This window comes from Lepus europaeus, chromosome 2 (assembly GCF_033115175.1).
Source record: "Lepus europaeus isolate LE1 chromosome 2, mLepTim1.pri, whole genome shotgun sequence".
In the NCBI taxonomy this organism is placed as follows: domain Eukaryota; kingdom Metazoa; phylum Chordata; class Mammalia; order Lagomorpha; family Leporidae; genus Lepus; species Lepus europaeus.
Genome location: NC_084828.1, coordinates 36,123,040 through 36,140,103, shown reverse-complemented (window position 1 = coordinate 36,140,103; position 17,064 = coordinate 36,123,040). Strand labels below are relative to the sequence as shown.

The 17,064-nt window shown below is 41.5% G+C and overlaps 1 protein-coding gene across 1 annotated transcript in view; it reads left to right on the top strand.

Moving 5' to 3' along the window:
- Positions 1–17,064, top strand: part of ROBO1 (roundabout guidance receptor 1) — a 453,969-nt gene that overhangs the window by 374,547 nt on the left and 62,358 nt on the right. Inside the window, exons 13-17 of the mRNA XM_062206682.1 lie at positions 501–622; positions 1,231–1,462; positions 2,934–3,055; positions 7,796–7,967; positions 13,618–13,815. Coding sequence (XP_062062666.1) covers positions 501–622; positions 1,231–1,462; positions 2,934–3,055; positions 7,796–7,967; positions 13,618–13,815 — 846 coding nt within the window. The remainder of the gene's footprint in view (positions 1–500; positions 623–1,230; positions 1,463–2,933; positions 3,056–7,795; positions 7,968–13,617; positions 13,816–17,064) is intronic.

Sequence of the window (17,064 nt, the reverse complement as noted above, 5' to 3'; positions counted from 1 at the left end):
TTCCCAGCTTCTCTTTGTGCATGCTTTTCACTTACCTCATGTCTGTGCTTTCATTACCCATCCGCTCTGCCGTGATTTCTGGCTCTTTTCTGTCTTGTATCGTTAGGATCGCTACAAAAGGTTATGACAGACTCAGAGGGGATTGCACCGGTGCCCCACTCTCAGCAAGAAAGTGATCATTACCTGGTGGGAGGATCCATTGAAGCTACTATTTGCCATTGTTACCATTGCCACCTGCTCTTTTGGGCATTCTTCAGGCCCTCTGCTTGCTCTTTTTCTCTCCAACCCCTCCCCCCCATCCTGTTCTGTGTGTTCCTGTTCTCTTGGTCCTGATAAAAAATTGAAGCTGTTCCATTTTTATTCTGTATAACAGGCTGGCTTTGTGGTCCCAGTGCTTCTTCTCTGGGAGTTGCTCTCAATAAAAGGGTAGATTCCCCCAGCTCTCAGGCCATCCTGTCACATTGCTCAGGGCCTAACACAGTCTTCCGGAATTGTTGCAGATGTTCCCCCAACAAGTCAGGGGGTGGACCACAAGCAGGTCCAGCGAGAACTCGGAAATGTTGTCCTGCACCTCCACAACCCTACCATCCTCTCCTCCTCTTCCATCGAAGTGCACTGGACGGTGAGTTGTTGCTGCTGCAGCGTTTGTTCGTGGTTTGATTAGGCAGATGCTTTCTATGAGATAATTGTGCTGAGAATGTAACTGTGGGCCACTTTTACACTGTGATGTTCCTGTAATGTACACATGGTTTATGTTGGGAGATCTGGTCTGGCTTTAAGTAGAAAAGTTGTATCTTTGGGCTGATTTTGTTTTTTTTTTTTCTCTTCTGCTACCATAGTGAACTTTATCAGCCCCAGGGGGAACACACTTTGTGATATGGCCATTATTACATGACCTTTTAAACTTCAGAATAATTCCAAGCAGTGTTAAGTAGGCTTTTAAAATCAGAAAGTAGTAAAACACATTTTCCTCCCTCGTTCTCTTGACCCTGGCCTGTGTCTTGATGAAATGTCTCCAAACTGCCAGGAGGCCTCACATTTTTGCATGTGATACAGAAATGAACATTACCTTATAAAAGATGGAGTAGTTTTTTAGTATTCTATTTTATGAACTTGAAAAACAGGTGAAGACAGATTTTTTTTTTCCGTTTTGTCAGATTGACTTTTCACAGTCCTCCAATGAGCTGACCAAAAGCTCTGATTGCATTTCTGTGTGTTACTTTTTAACAGGTGGACCAGCAGTCTCAGTATATCCAAGGCTACAACATCCTCTACCGGCCTTCGGGAGCCAGCCATGGAGATACAGACTGGTCGGTGTTTGAAGTGAGGACCCCAACCAAAAATAGCGTGGTTATCCCTGATCTCAAAAAGGGAGTCAACTATGAAATTAAGGCTCGTCCCTTTTTTAACGAATTTCAAGGAGCAGATAGTGAAATCAAGTTTGCCAAAACCCTGGAAGAAGGCAAGTGTGATGAAGTGTGTGATTTCTGTGTTCGGTTATGTATGTGTTAGGCTTCTGTTAACTTCCTTAAGATTGCTAAAATAATAGTGGCATTAATTATTGACTGTCTTGATGATGAGCATTTAGTGTTCTTTCTGAGAGAATTTGTTTCATTGGAACAACTACCAAAACCAAAGTGTTATGATAACTGGCTGGCTTCTGTCATGGACTACATAAAAATTGTGTAGATGTGAACTGTGTATTACTTATTAGAAGAGAAAGTGTGTATTTAATTACTCCTGACTTCAATTTGCAGTTAAAGATGGTATAGCTTAAAAATTTGTCTTTCCATTTATTAATCAAATGTTAGTTTGATTAATGAGTTGTAGATAAAGAGAGTATGATCTTGGTCTGCCCAGGACTTCACTGTGTTAGCATTTTCTCCATAGGTTTCAGGGCTCTGGAAACCCACAGTTGTAGACAAACCAGTATGGCTGGTCATGCTATATAACTGGATATTGAAAAGTAGTATTTACATACAGGTTAAAGGAACAACCCAACTTTTCCCCAATTTGTCTTTGTCATTTACTCTATTAATCAGGGGTGGGGAACATTTGGCCCGTGGGCCATATAAGGCCTGCAAAATTATTTGTCTGCCCCTGCCAAGGCAACCACTGGTGGAACTTGAAATTTAGTTAGTCCATAATATCCATAGTAAGCTTATTAAAAAAAAAAAAGAAGAAGAAGATTTGAAAGAGTTACAGCAAGAGAGGGAGATGGAGAGAGGACTTCCATCTGATGGTTTGCTCCTCAGATGGCCGCAACAACTGAGAGTAGGCCACACTGAAGCCACAAGCAACCAGGAGCTTCTTCCAGGTCTCCCACCTGGGTTCAGGGACCCAAGAACCTGGGCCATCCTCTGCTGTTTTCCCAGGCACATTAGCAGGGAGCTGGATGGGAAGTAGAGCAACGGACACATGAACCGGCTCCCATGTGGGCTGATGGCGTCACAGGCGGTGTCTTTACCTGCTATGCCACAGCACTAGCCCCAGCCGGCTAATTTTTAAGTTGATTATTTTGTATGGCCTATGAATGGTGTTGTAAACATCCAAGTGGCTCTGGGCAGGAGTGAAAGGTTCCCACCCCTGATATAAATGACAGTGAATGTGAATGATTATTTTTCGTTTTCATCCTTTTGAACATTTTTTAGGGAAAATGTAAGATTAGGGTTACAGGAGAGGAGAAACAGGGATTGTCCCGGAATGTTTTCTGGGGGTCATCTATATAACATGACTTATTGAAAATTCATAACAACAACGGGTCAGCCATATTGATGGAACACTTTAGTAGCCTGGAACTTTTCAGCCGTAGATGAAATACGTCTTCAATGCAAAGGCCTGCGTTAATATGTCCGTGGTTACTGTTAGACAGTCCATCTTTTTGCTGTCACTATTCTCTGACACACTCTAATCATTGTTAAATGATGTCCTAGCACCCAGCGCCCCACCGCAAAGTGTGACTGTGTCAAAGAACGATGGAAATGGAACTGCCATTCTTGTCAGTTGGCAGCCCCCTCCTGAAGACACTCAGAATGGAATGGTCCAAGAGTACAAGGTAATCCGCCAGAGTTGCTTTAAAGAGAACCCTCCACTGGGAAGGAAAGGAAAGCTGGCGAAATTGTTTATGGGTGTTTGGCGCCATCTGCTGGTCCAAGCACCTGCATGTAAAATTATTTTCCAAATGCTTTCATGTTGTTTATTTATTGATTGTGTTAGTAAATGTTTTGGGTTTATTTTGGAGGGGGTGGAGTGGCAGGATCAGAAAAGCCTTTTAAAAATTTAATTTAAAAAACAGCATCAAACTGCTCACAAAATTTCTCACAAGCAACAAATACTCATGTTAATGCAAAGGTTCCCCTCTAGAAGGCAGCTTAAATTTTCTTGCAGGATTCGATTGCCCTGTGAAATTCACTGTGAATCACGTTCTATCATTTTTTTAATCTTTATAACTTTGTAACTTTAAGTATAAGTTGGGAAAATTTTTTTTCTATCAATCTTATTTTAGTGTCCAAACACAACGTGTCTCAGAGAAGATCTCTTATAAATTCCCAACTGAATGAATGCAATGATTCCAAACCATTATTATTATTATTATTTTTGACAGGCAGAGTGGACAGTGAGAGAGAGAGACAGAGAGAAAGGTCTTCCTTTGCCGTTGGTTCACCCTCCAATGGCGCACCGCGCTGATCCGATGGCAGGAGCCAGGTGCTTCTCCTGGTCTCCCATGTGGGTGCAGGGCCCAAGGACTTGGGCCATCCTCCATTGCACTCCCGGGCCATAGCAGAGAGCTGGCCTGGAAGAGGGGCAACCGGGACAGAATCCGGTGCCCCAAGCGGGACTAGAACCCGGTGTGCGGGCGCCGCAAGGCGGAGGATTAGCCTAGTGAGCCGCGGCGCCGGCTCCAAACCATTATTTTTATCAGTGAAGTCTTAACTCTATTCCGTTCATATCGATGCTCATGTAGGTTTGTTTTAATAAGATTTTTTCAGGCCTCCCAAGGTATATCACAAACTAACTTGGAGATGTTCAAATTATTCAGAGTGTGCTTGAGCTTATCTTTGTAATCAATGAATGTTATAGGATACTCTTAATGAGCTATGATAAATAAATAAACAATAGATCAAATCAGGAAAGCTTTAATAGAAAATAGATTTTGTGTGTATTTTTAGCAGTCGTATAAACACACTACATACTAGAATTTTAACTGCAAAGCATGTACTTCTTTAGACACTGATTTATGTTTCTGTGTCGCCTATTTTTCTAGATACTAGCTAAATTATATACTTAGTAGACAATCTCTTATAGGTGGGGTAAGAAAGTTCAAGGAAAACGCATGGTATGAAACAACTATCAGTAGATGTCAATTTTTTTTTTGCACCAAAACATACTTGTCTTTTAATGGCATTGTTCATGAACTTTCTGAAGTACCCTCACTGTGACTATTTTAAAATCTGCCTGTTGATATGAAACTGATGTTAGAAAGGTGACATCTTGCCCTCTTCAGTGTAGGGGATTTTTTTCCAATTATTTTTTTTTTTTCATTTCCGCCTAGCATCAAAATCACTTGTGGGATCGTTTTCCAAATCTCAGTGTCTGGCTCCCAGGTCAGAGATTCTGACTCTTGGTCCAACAGCGTCCCCTGCACGAGTATCTAGACAGTGCCTTCCTGGGTGGTTCTGATATGCATCCTTAAGATGATGAATATGCTTTGAGTAGCAAATTAATTTTTAAAAGGACCAGGGACACTGAACTTAATTTAGCTATAACATTTGATTTTAAAATGACTTTGACTCCCATATTGAAAACCACTTTATGAAATCTGTAGATGCTGACTGGGCTACATCTTTTGAAAAGTATTTCAAATGCTGTCGTTAAGTGCACCGTGTCTGTTTCAAAGTGTTCCAACTAAGGTTTTTTAGCATAAGCAAATCATTAGAAGGTGAAAGAGTCCACACTTTTAAGCCCTTTCTTATGAGTTTCAAGGTTTTATCTGTACTGGGAAGTGACAAGATGCTGTGTTTCAGTCCGGAAAAATAGTCTGTTAGAGAAGATTCTTACGGATTTAAAATGAGGTGATGTGTCAGCTCTCCAGCAAAATTGTGTAATGTAGGCATTTTCCCCTAAGAGTCAAAACTCATTTCTCTCCTGAAGAAATGTGAGAGGGTGGATTTCACTTAACTTCATGGTCAATTTAAAATAATAAAATGCCTTTCAGAACCTGATTGACTGGTACAAAATCAGTTTGTGGCTTTGGTTCAGCTGTGTAATGTAATTGGGGAAAAAATGCACAAAGGAGTCTTTATTTCCAAATGGTCAGATCCTGGTATAGCGTTTGACCATTTGCTGCTGTTATGCAATGTAATTATTAAAATAAGATGAACTTTCAAAGAAAAAATATATGGGTTATTGCCCAAGTGATAGAAGACACGGGAAGCCTTAGATTTATCGTAAATACCCTTACCTCTACAGTTAAAAGACGGTAGCCTGCTTGAAGAAAATCCTGCATATTGCTTTAGGGTATTATAAATGACACAGAGTGTGTTTTACTACTCTGAGAATCATTATCTTATGGGAACTGAAGCCTTGTGTTGTTTTGTTGGACATTGCAAGAGATATTCTATCATTAACCCTTCAGTGAAAGTAAAAATAAGAATCACAGTGCAATTCAAAATTTTTAATTTCCTGAAAATAATTTTCTTTCACAAGTGTCACTATTGGAAGGAATGAAATATTCAGTAACTTTTTTTGTTTGTTTTTTGCACCAAGTACGTATTGAGATTCTTTATGATCTCATGTATCTTATGGAATATTAATGATTTTCATTTAAAAATACCAGGATTTCAAAAGTTTGTGAAAATGGAACTAAAAAATACTTATATTTTGTTGCAAAGATTTTTTAATCCATGCATAGGTTTTCATAATATGCATTTTCCTTGAAGTTAATTAAAAACTCTTGTATATGCATAACTTTCTAATTGTTTTGCATCCAAATAAACTAATCGTTTAATTCCATTTCCCACAAATTGTTTGAAGTACCTTTAAGACCAGAATGCTAGTTTCTATCATTGATAATATTTCTTTTTTTAAAAAAAGATTTGTTTATTTATTTGGAAGTCAGAGTTATACAGAGAGATGAGAGGCAGAGAGAGAGAGGTCTTCCATCTGATGGTTCACTCCCCAATTAGCTGCTAACGGCCCGAGCCATGCCAATTTGAAGCCAGGAACTTCTTCCAGGTCTCCCTTGTGGGTGCAGGGGTCCGACAGCTTGGACCATCTTCTACTGCTGTCCCAGGCCATAGCAGAGAGCTGGACTGGAAGTGGAGCAGCCGGATCACGAACCAGCGCCCATATGGAATGCCAGTGCTTCAGGCTAGGGTGTTAACCCACTATGTCACTGTGCTGGCCTCTCATTGATAATATTTCAATATACCATAGGCCACATAAAATGGTAGGAGAGTCCTCACTTTTTTAAATTAATTTATTTATTTGAAAGACAGAATTACAGAGAGAAGGAGATGGAGTGGCAAAGAAAGAGAGAGAGAGAGAAAACTTCCATACACTGGTTCATTCCCCAAATGGCCACAACTGCCAGGTCTGGGCTAGACTGAAGCCCAGGAGTCTGGAACTCCATCAAGGTCTCCCCCATGGGTGCAGGGGACCAAGAATTGGGCCATTGTCCCCTGCTTCCAGGCACATTAGCAGGGAGCTAGATGGAAAGTGGAGTAGCTGGGACTTGAACCAGCACCCATATGGGATGCTGGCATTGCAGGCAGCAGCTTAAACCACTGAGCCACAATGCTGAACCTAGGTCCTTCCTCTTTGGGTTCCATTTTATTTTTGATAATCACACTTGTAGTTATTGATAAGTTCTCCTTCCTTTTACATGAATTGCTTTTTAGCTCGATGATATCAGTGCCAGGGCCAGGTAGTTTTAGCCCAGGGAATAAGAAAGTCAAATCAGGTCAGTCTGCCACTCATCTTGTGGCTAGAATGAAAATGTTGAAAAATGAAAGAGAATTTGTTGTTCTTTATCTGGATATGCAGGGTCCTTATTTTTGTTTTTTATTTTATTTTTTTTCCTTTTCTTGCAAATAATTTCTTGATGTTAAAAGAAAAAGAACAAAACCTAGTGATGTGGGGTGATACAGGACCTAGTGATATCAGATAACAGGAATCAGTATCTTCAAGCAGAATTTATAGGCACATCTATAGAATCCATTAAAAGTATATAGATAGGACAGGCACTGTGGCAAAACAGGTTAAACTGCTGCCTGCAACACAGACATCCAATATGGCCACCTGTTCACCTCCCAGGTGCTCCACTTCCAATCCAGCTATCTGCTAATGGCCTGGGGAAGCAGCAGATGGTCCAGATCCTTGGGCCCCTGCACCTACGTGGGAGACCCAACTAAAGCTCCTGGCTCCTGGCTTCAGCCTGGCTCAGTCCTGGCTGTTGTAGCCATTTAGGGGGTGAAATGATATATAGGGTGGATGAAAGATCTCTCTCGCTCTCTCTCACTCTCAATTCTGCCTTTCAAATGAATAAAACACATCTTTTAAAAAATGATAAAAGTATATAGGAAAGGATAGTAAGGGCTTGAAGCTACTACCAACATGAAGCTGGACAGGAGGAGTCTTCTCAGAACTAGATTTTAGGGGAAAACGACTTTTGAAACTTTCAGCTGGTTCCAGATAGATGTGAGCTCTCTGAAGGCCTGAAAATGTGATCTGTGGTGATCTTTATTCTGATTGACATCCTTTACCAGCTTTGGCGTTCATTCTGTCACTCTTGCAGGTTTGGTGTCTGGGCAATGAAACACGATACCATATAAACAAAACGGTAGATGGATCCACGTTTTCTGTGGTCATTCCCTCTCTGGTCCCTGGCATCCGATACAGCGTGGAAGTGGCAGCCAGCACTGGTGCTGGACCTGGGGTGAAGAGCGAGCCACAGTTCATCCAGTTAGGTGAGTGTGGGCACAGGTCTGGTTGACAGTCTGGCTTGGAGCCCCTTGTCCTGCTTTGATGGTTTTGCTAGTGACCAAGCCCTGGTGCAATTGACCAAGCACTATTTGTTACGCTTTTATTACAGAGAAAATGGAATGTGGCTTACAGCTACAGTAACAATGTTTGTACTACTTTTATGTATATGTAATATATGTGTGTATATATATATATATATATATATATATGTAACTACTGCATTTAACCAAACCAACCATACATTTTAGATGATAATTTAAAGGAAAAGGCTATTCCACTGATTTTTATTTCATATATTCAACAGATAGTATTACTTGAGCACTAAAACTACATCATGGAACAAGTGAGATTGCCTTTCCCTTCATGTAGCTTGCAGTTGTTTGGATTTGAAAAAAGAATCTTCCATACAAAATGTTCTGTAGATACTAGAAGTATATAGACACGTGTAATTTATAGTCATAATAGTGTCTTTAAAATTGTAATAGTTTTTTAATAACAAAAGATAAAGTGAGATGTAAAAGGGCATTGAAACATGCTAATATGCTAATTACCTGGCAAGTTAAATAAAATATATGTGTCAAAAATATTTATATGAATAAAAAAGTCAGACATTTAGAAGGCTTGTACTTCAATTCATTATAGATAATATGGCATGAAAATAAAATACAAAATCCTAAGTGATTACTAGTAAAATCTAGACTATAAACAGTAGCAAAGCAAAAACAAAATAAGATTATATTTAAAAAGTAGAGAGAAAGGTCAGATATTAAGAAGGGGTATTTAAGGCACATTTGGTTTTGATAAACTTTGTTGCTGTACATGAAGAACTTCACATTCCTCTTGAAAACTGTTATGGCTGTTTTATTTGTTAAGACAGTGCTAGCATATATAAGAGATATACTTGTAGAATCTCTGTGTCGCAACGCAGTAGCGTTTACTGCAAGTCAGGTTGTGTGTGGGAGCCGGGGGTGGGGACCTGTTCCACGTACACATTGAAGGCCACAGCCTGGCAAGGCAATGTGTCTTTAATGTGGGACTCCAAAGGTTGACCCTGGGCCATCAGAAAGGAGGAAGCAAACAACAGTCTATGGGAGGGTTTCATTGTTTCAGGATTGGAAATGGTGTGCATTCTCTCTGCCCAGTGTGATTGTAAGCACCACGAAACAACATTGCTGTCTGGGAAGCTGCCTCCCAGGTCTTCATGGGGAGAGTCCTTTCCCCTTCAAGTCTTTAGTGGAGAACTTGCTTTCTGTGTCACAACTGTGGGCTAGAATTTGATTTTTGGATTTTTCTTTTGTGTTTTTTTTTTTTTAAGATTTATTTATATTTGAAAAACAGACTGAGAGAAAGAGAATCAGAGAAAGAGAGAGAGAATCTTTCATCCACTGGTTGATTCCTTAAATAGCCACAATGACGAGGACTGGACTTGGTCAAAACCAGGAGCCAAGAGCTTCATCTATGTCTCCCAAGTAGGCGGCAGGGGCTCCACTGCTTTCCCAGGCGCATTAGCAGGGAGCTGGATGAGAAATGGAGCATGGGCCGGTGCTGTGGCATAGCGGGCTAAGCCTTTGCCTGAGTCAGCGGCATCCCGTATGGGCGCCAGTTCATGTCCTGGCTGCTCCTCTTCCAATCCAGCTCTCTGTGGTAGCCTGGGAAAGCAGTAGAACATAGACTAGGTGCTTGGGCCCCTGCACCTGCGTGGGAGACCAGGAAGAAGCTCCTGACTTCAGATCAGCCCAGCTCTGGCTGTTGCAGCCATTTGGGGAGTGAACCAGTGGATGGAAGTCCTCTCTACCTGTCTTTTCCTCTCTCTGTCTGTAACTCTACCTCTCAAATAAATAAATAAATCTTGAAAAAAAAAGAAAAGGGAAGTAGAGCAGCCAGGACATGAACCAGCACCCACAAGGGATGCTGGTGACAGAGGTGGAGGCTTAACCTGTTTTGCTACAATGACAGCCCCTATCTTTTGCATTTTAAACCCTTTAAAACAATGATAGCTGCAGGGGTTATTTCAAGCAATACAAGGAAACTATGCAGAATATTGCTTGATGCATTTATTACAATGTTATATAAGCTTTGGAGGAGACAGTTTATTTTAAGGAAGTGGTTAATATTTAAATATTGCCCACTTTTGTGAAATGTCAGTATGAATTTATTAAAATTGAAATTGCCCATTGTGATGACCCTATGGATAGTTGGTACTGTTTATCTTTTGGAATAGCATATCATTCTGAGTCTTGGTTTTTGGAAGATGGAAAAAGGTCCATGTGCAGTTTTGTTGATTTAAGATTTTAATTGTAGGATTTAAGGGGTCAAATTGGTTTTCTTGAAATTATAAGTGTGTTCCCGTTTTCCATATCTTAGCATGGCCTCAGCTGCAGGGAGACAAAGGCTGGGATGTGGAGTGGCTGATGTAATTCATTAGTCACACTACACTTTATTCTGTTAAGCCCATCTGGTCGCTTGCATGGAACCTCTCTTGGCTGTTTCCATAAAAATCTGAAGCTCCCCAACTCAACCTTGCACAAACAGCCATGAAATCTATAAACCCAGCAGATACAAAGGGTGTGCGGAGAATAAGAATAGGTCTGCGTGGTGAACTCTCAGAGGCTGAAATGCGCTGAGGATGACCAGAGATAAAAGGGTCTGGAACATGAAATGAAACGTTCCGTCAACAAGCAGGGCAAGGCAGGTGACTGCTTGTGAAAATAGGCTTTTCAGCCTTAAGCATCCATGGAAGAAAACCTGGAATTCTGTGCAAGGAAAAGCACACACACACAACACACACACACACAAGATGGAATTTAGCCACCTCATATTGAAAGGAATGTTGTTTTCCCAAAGGCCGTTTTCTTCACCATTGAATGCTGCTTATTTTTTTCTGCCTGTTGTCTCATCTGGATACAATATCACTCAACAAGAAAACAGAATCGGCAGAAACAATATTTATTTTTCTGTTTAGGAAATGTTCCTATACAATGAGTTACACCAGTTCTTTTCTGGAAAAAAATGTGTTGTTGAACTGGAAAATATGTCTGCCTTGAAGCAGATTGTGTGAGCAGTATTCCCTCTCATTTGGTCTTGAAGCCTCTCTGTAGAGTGGCTGTAAAATCCGGCCCTGCCCTGACAGTACTGCAAGGGGTGGGACTATGGTGCTTGATCCTGGCAGACAGTGCAAATGCCCAAGTGTCCGGCCCCTGAGCATGTGTCCCTCTCTCAGGAAACTTGCTTATTCTGACACATGCCCTTGTAGCTCCATTCTGGTCTGTGTCCAGTCCATTCCTGCTGGCCATGACTTAGAGCAGAGTCAGGAGAGGCCAGTATGTTGGTCAGAAGAGTTACAGAGAACACAGCACAGCACAAACACACACATACACACACACAAACAAACACTAGAAGAGATTATTTGCTACTAGCAGATCAGCAAGAGGAGAGGCATACAGAGAAGGCCCAAGGAGAAGGCCACTGTGGCAGTGTGCTCAGCCAACAGGTTGGGGGTGGAGAGAGATCAACTGTGGGCCAAGGTCTTCATTGGCAATCAGGGCCTCAACCCAGGGTTTCTCCTGGGGAGTCCTAATGGGTGGGGTCACCCTGTGACTGCAAGTTTGTCACTGCTGCACATCGGTACAGTGCATGTGTTTTTGGGGCGTCAGTCAAGTCAGTTGTTTTGAGGCTGCTGTAGTGGCACAGCTAGTTAAGATTCACCTGTGAGGCTGGCATCCCATGTGAGCACCAGTTCTTGTCCTGGCTGCTCCACTTCCCATCCAGATCCCTGCCAACGTGCCTGGGAAAGCAGCAGAGGATGATGCAGGTATTTGGGACCCTGCTGCCCATGTGGGAGACTCTGGTGCAGCTCTGGGTACCTAGCCCAGCCCCAGCCATTGCTGCCGTTTGAAGAGTGAACTAGTGGGTGCAAGAGGTACCCCCTCCATCTCTTTATATTTCAAATATATATATATATATATATATATATTTTTTTTTTTTTTTAAAAAGTAGTTTATATTCACATGTCCCATAGGGAGATGGCTACCAGGAGGAACATGAGCTGGGTATCTGGACTGACTATATGGAGAAACATAGAGGAGGCAGAGAACTACAAACTATGTCGAGAGTGACCAACCCTGTTTCTGGTGTGATCAAGTTAAACTCAGATGTGAAATAGATTCTGAGGCAACATGAAATTATAAGAATTTGCTATAAGAATCCCTTGAGAGTCATATGATTCAATAATTATAAGAAATCACCCATCTGAATAAAATGGGCAGACAACTTCCTGTTTCAACATTTTGTGGGTGAGGAACAACAAAACGGCAGATACCGATGAGAATTCTGCCCATTGGGCATCGCCAGGGTTGGCACTCGGCACCAATAGATGGGATACTGCTAGATGATAGGGCCTGCAGTTTCCTTTAAAGACTTTGCCAATTGTTGTGTGTAATCTGATGTAATGGGAGCTTGAAAAATCATCTTCGTAGTTTGAAAACATAAAGGTGAAGTAAGTAAATTTTACTGATCATCTATTCCATCAGTTTGTAATTCTCAAATCAAGATGGATTTCAAAAATAGGTCTTTTGGACTATTCAGAACACTTGATAATAATACTTTTTCATATTTAATGCTCTTTTCTTATGCCCATTGCTGGTCACAGTTGTTATATTAAAAGAAAGATTCTTCATAGCTCTTTCCATGGTTACATTATCTTAAATTTTCATTGTGTGTTAATGATCATAAATTCTATAGACCTGTTTGAACATAGATTCAAATAATGTGTTTCTAAGACAGATAAAGATCTTATGAGATAGACTTGGGGAAGGGACACACACACAGATACAGACTTTTTATTAGTATCTATCTTATAATGAATAAAAGACTATATCTTTCCCTTTTTAAGAACATATATTTGAATATTTCTGAAAAAAATTGTCTTTTCTTCCCATATTTATCAAAACCCTTTATTTTTTCTATGACCTCATTAAGATATTTCATTTGTAACATTATATTTTTAAAAATTTTTCTCCGTAGTTGACACCGTATTGTGAAACTTAATCTATATAACAATATGCAGAGTTCCTTGGAATACAAGCAAAAACAGAGCTGGTTACTTTGCATAGCAGAAAATGCCACTGGGTGCATCTGCATGCTACATTGCAAATCCTGGGTTTAATTCCAGACTCTGCTCCAAATCCCTGCTCCCTGTCAATGTGCATTCTGGGAGGCAGCTATTATAGCTCAAGTAGTTGGGTGTCTGCCACCCACATGGGAGACCTCGTTTAAGTTCTTGACTTTTGGCTTTGGCATGACCCAGCCCAGCCTATTGCAGGCATTTGAGAGGAGACCAGAGATATATCCCCACCCCACCCCTACACCAGACTCTCTGCCACTCAAAAAGGGTGGGGAAAAAAAAGAGCAAAGCAGTTACCATTGTCTTTGTTTTTAAGTTCAGTCCCATAAGTATAGTTTGAAAGTATCCTGAGCTTTTTAAAATTAATAATGGTAAGTGGTGCAGAATGAAATGCAGTTCATTGTTGTTCAAACACTAAAAGAATAAAGCAGCAGCCATTTGATATCCTAGGCACATGCTGGCATTACCATACTGAGTTGTAAACCCAAATCAACCAGAAGTTGGCTTTTCAGATTCTCACGGAAACCCGGTGTCCCCTGAGGACCAGGTCAGCCTCGCGCAGCAGATCTCAGACGTGGTGAAGCAGCCGGCATTCATCGCGGGCATCGGGGCTGCCTGCTGGATCATCCTCATGGTCTTCAGCGTCTGGCTCTACCGGCATCGCAAGAAGAGGAATGGACTCACCAGCACCTACGCAGGCATCAGGAAAGGTGTCAGCTGTCCTACCTGTTTCATATTTCACCATGTTCATAAAGCTCTTCTGTAAAGATGTAAAGATTTTAAACGTGCTTGGGTTTTTGTTGTTGTTGTTTTGTTTTGTTTTGTGTGTGTGTGTGTGTTTTGTTTGTTTTGTTTTTGTTTTTGCAGCATTTACACACCAGGGGTCTTCAAAAAGCCAACAGGAATATGCATTAAGACACGACTGTGCATGGATTTCAAACTGTTTTGCACCAAATTGAACTGAACTTTTTATTCTCTTCTCCGTGAACTTTTTGAAGCATCCTGGTGTGACATAGACTTCCTCAGGGTTTTAAGGCCCGGTTCCTTTAAAATAGGTTTCAGCTAGGAGGGTCTAGACCTGGCTGCTATACCAGTCCCTGTTCTCTTAGGATATTAATATACTGATTTATATTATTGAGGAAAAGTTTTAATATCCTGATCATAGGAATTATCGATGCATGCTTTGACCTATGTCACCCAGTTTTAAGGGAGACATTGTTGCCCTTCATGGAGCAAAAGGGAGAACACCCCCTGAATATTTTCATTCATAAAACAGCTTTCTGCTTGGTGCGTGGAGAATGCATGTCTCCATGATGTGCTTTAGTTAGCAGAGAGCAGAGACTGAGGAACTTCTTTATTGTTCTTTTCTTCCAATTTTCAAAAATGATTTCCTTAATGAATGTTTGCTGTGCTTCTCAGCCAGGTCATTTCTCTGGCCAAGTCACTGCTTGCCCGTGCCGGAATATGTCCAGGCAATCACAGGACAGTCTGGGCCAGCAGCCTAAAGTAGTTGTGCTCTTGGTGACCAGAGGCCATGGTCCAAAGGGGTCAACACCAATCCATCACCAATACTGCACCCATCAGTCATTGTGCCTGCTGCCTGTGGTCTGGCAGGAGCCTCCTCATACACAAAGATTGGCCTTAGCATTGTCATGCTTAAATACACTTTCTTCAGACACATGCCCTATCTCGAGATGAAGCCAAATGTTAGCATCCCTGCCTGTGAAATGGAAAATGAGGGTCTGCTTATTGCAGAGAACTGGTGCTCATCACGTGAGCAAAGCAGACCAATGTCTGACCCACGAGATGCTGTGTGAAACTCAACACAGGGTAGGGGTCTGTGGGTGTCTGGGCGGTGGAGTGGGGAAGAGTGGGGTGTTGGGGTTGGACTGTGTTTCGAAATCTGATTTGAATAAAGAATCTGACTAACTCACAAATAGATACAGAGTCTCTTGAATCCTCCAGCCAAAAGACCTCCATCATCAACTCCATTTTGTAAATAGCCCGTCAGTGAGATCCTGTTTCTTGTCACAATGAGGTGTCATACCTGTGTGATTATAACCACTTAATGCTGCATATTGTCTTGATGTCTAAAAATGAGACATGAAATCCTTTTTTTTTTTTTTTTTGCCCCAGGATTACTCCTTTTCCTTTACTAACGTACTTGGAGCATGCGGACAAATGCCTATGTGCTCTTTCTGCAGACCCTGTTAAACTAATACATCGTCCTTCCAACTAGCTTGTGTTTCAGCAGAAATCACAGAACATAATCACAAATGTAATCTGATGAGCACTGATTCTGCCTTCCTCACCTCGTCTTCTTGGCACGTTTTCATAAGTCTGTTTCTGTGCAATTAAACGGAAGTTCATCCTGAGACCTTGAGTTTTCTATGTCACAAGAAAAGCAGGGGAACAGGCATTTAGCCTGGCATTGCAGACACCTGCCTCCCACATGAGAATACTTGAGCTGAGGTCCTGACTTTCACTCCTGACCCCAGCTTCTTGCTAATGTCGACCCTTGGAGGCAGTGGTGATGGCCCAAGGGACTGGGTTCATGCCACCTATGTGGGAGAATTGCACTGAATTCCCTGCTCCAAGTTTCATTCCTGACCCAGTCTTGGCCATTGCAGGCACTGGGGGACGTGAACTAGTGGAAGGGAGGTTTCTGTTTATCTGTTTCTCTCTCTCTCTCTGTCTCTGTCTCTCCCCCTCATCTCTTTATCTCTCTCTCTCTCTGCCCTACAAGTAAATGAATTAAATTGAACAAACAATACTGATGACTTTAAGATGAAAGCAAGTAAAATATTTACAATACACAAATGTAGAAGAGCCTATTGACCTATAAAGCATGCAGCCAGAGTGTAACCGTGGGTAATGGTGGATATTCTTAACAAGTCCTCCCCTCCATGGAGCTCTGGGTGGGATGTCTGCTGGACACCTGGTACCCCCTGTCTGTTACATTCACTTATTGTACCAGCATTGCTGGGGACATAGAGAGTTTATTGTTATGGGAAGCTTTGAGAATTACGTTGTTCTTTGGTGTGCTAGCAGCGAAAATTTCATTTAGACTGACCTCTTTTCATCTCTTCTTCAATTCCTCCAACTGAGGGTAGCAGTGAGGAAGAAGTCATAACAAGGACCTTTCATATTTTCCTCGTGTCCTTGCAACTGCCAATTAACGTTCAAGCACTCAATTCTTGCGTGAATAGCTTTAGTTTCAAGTGTACCATTTTTTTTTTATGAAGACTTGTTACTGGGGCTCAGAATTTTTGAATGTAGCTAAATTACATGGACCCTCTGAAAAGAACTGACTGAAAGAAAACACAATAGAATTCTTCAGGCAGGGGCCTCCGTGCTGCCAGCGAAGGCCAGCGTATCAATTGGTCCACCACATGGATGTCTGGGTTTTTGTTCTTTGTAGTACCCTCTGGGATAGATGGTTTGGTAGGAAGTGGCCAGGGTAGAGGCTGCTCCAGCCTTCCAGTTTGAACACCCACCTGCTCTTGTCCCAGAGTGAAGTTCTCAGCCATGTTCAGATGGGAAGTGGTAAATATATTTTCAGCAGTTTTTTGACACATGATACTTAATCAGTTTTCTAGTTTATGCGTCTTCAGGAGTTGTTAAAAGCAGACTTTCAACTTCAAGGGAAGAATATAGATTCCCTTGCTTTCCTTACCAGGGCAATGTTTACCTTAAATTAACGTGAAGAGACTGGAAAATAAGTCAGTATCCTCCCTCAATGAAATGATGTGGAAATTGCTCTGGTGTTATCCAACACCCCGGAATGGCAGAAGCTAGGAGGAGTGGGGGAGGAGAGGCTGCTCGTTTTGAGGTCTGCAGTTCAATTTCAGGCATTATTGATTAGATTAAGATTTATAACTGCAGAGCCAGTGAAGGTTTTCCGAGGGTGTTATTGTTCTATTGTTTAGCTTCTGGTGTGGCATTTAAAAAATAGCCTA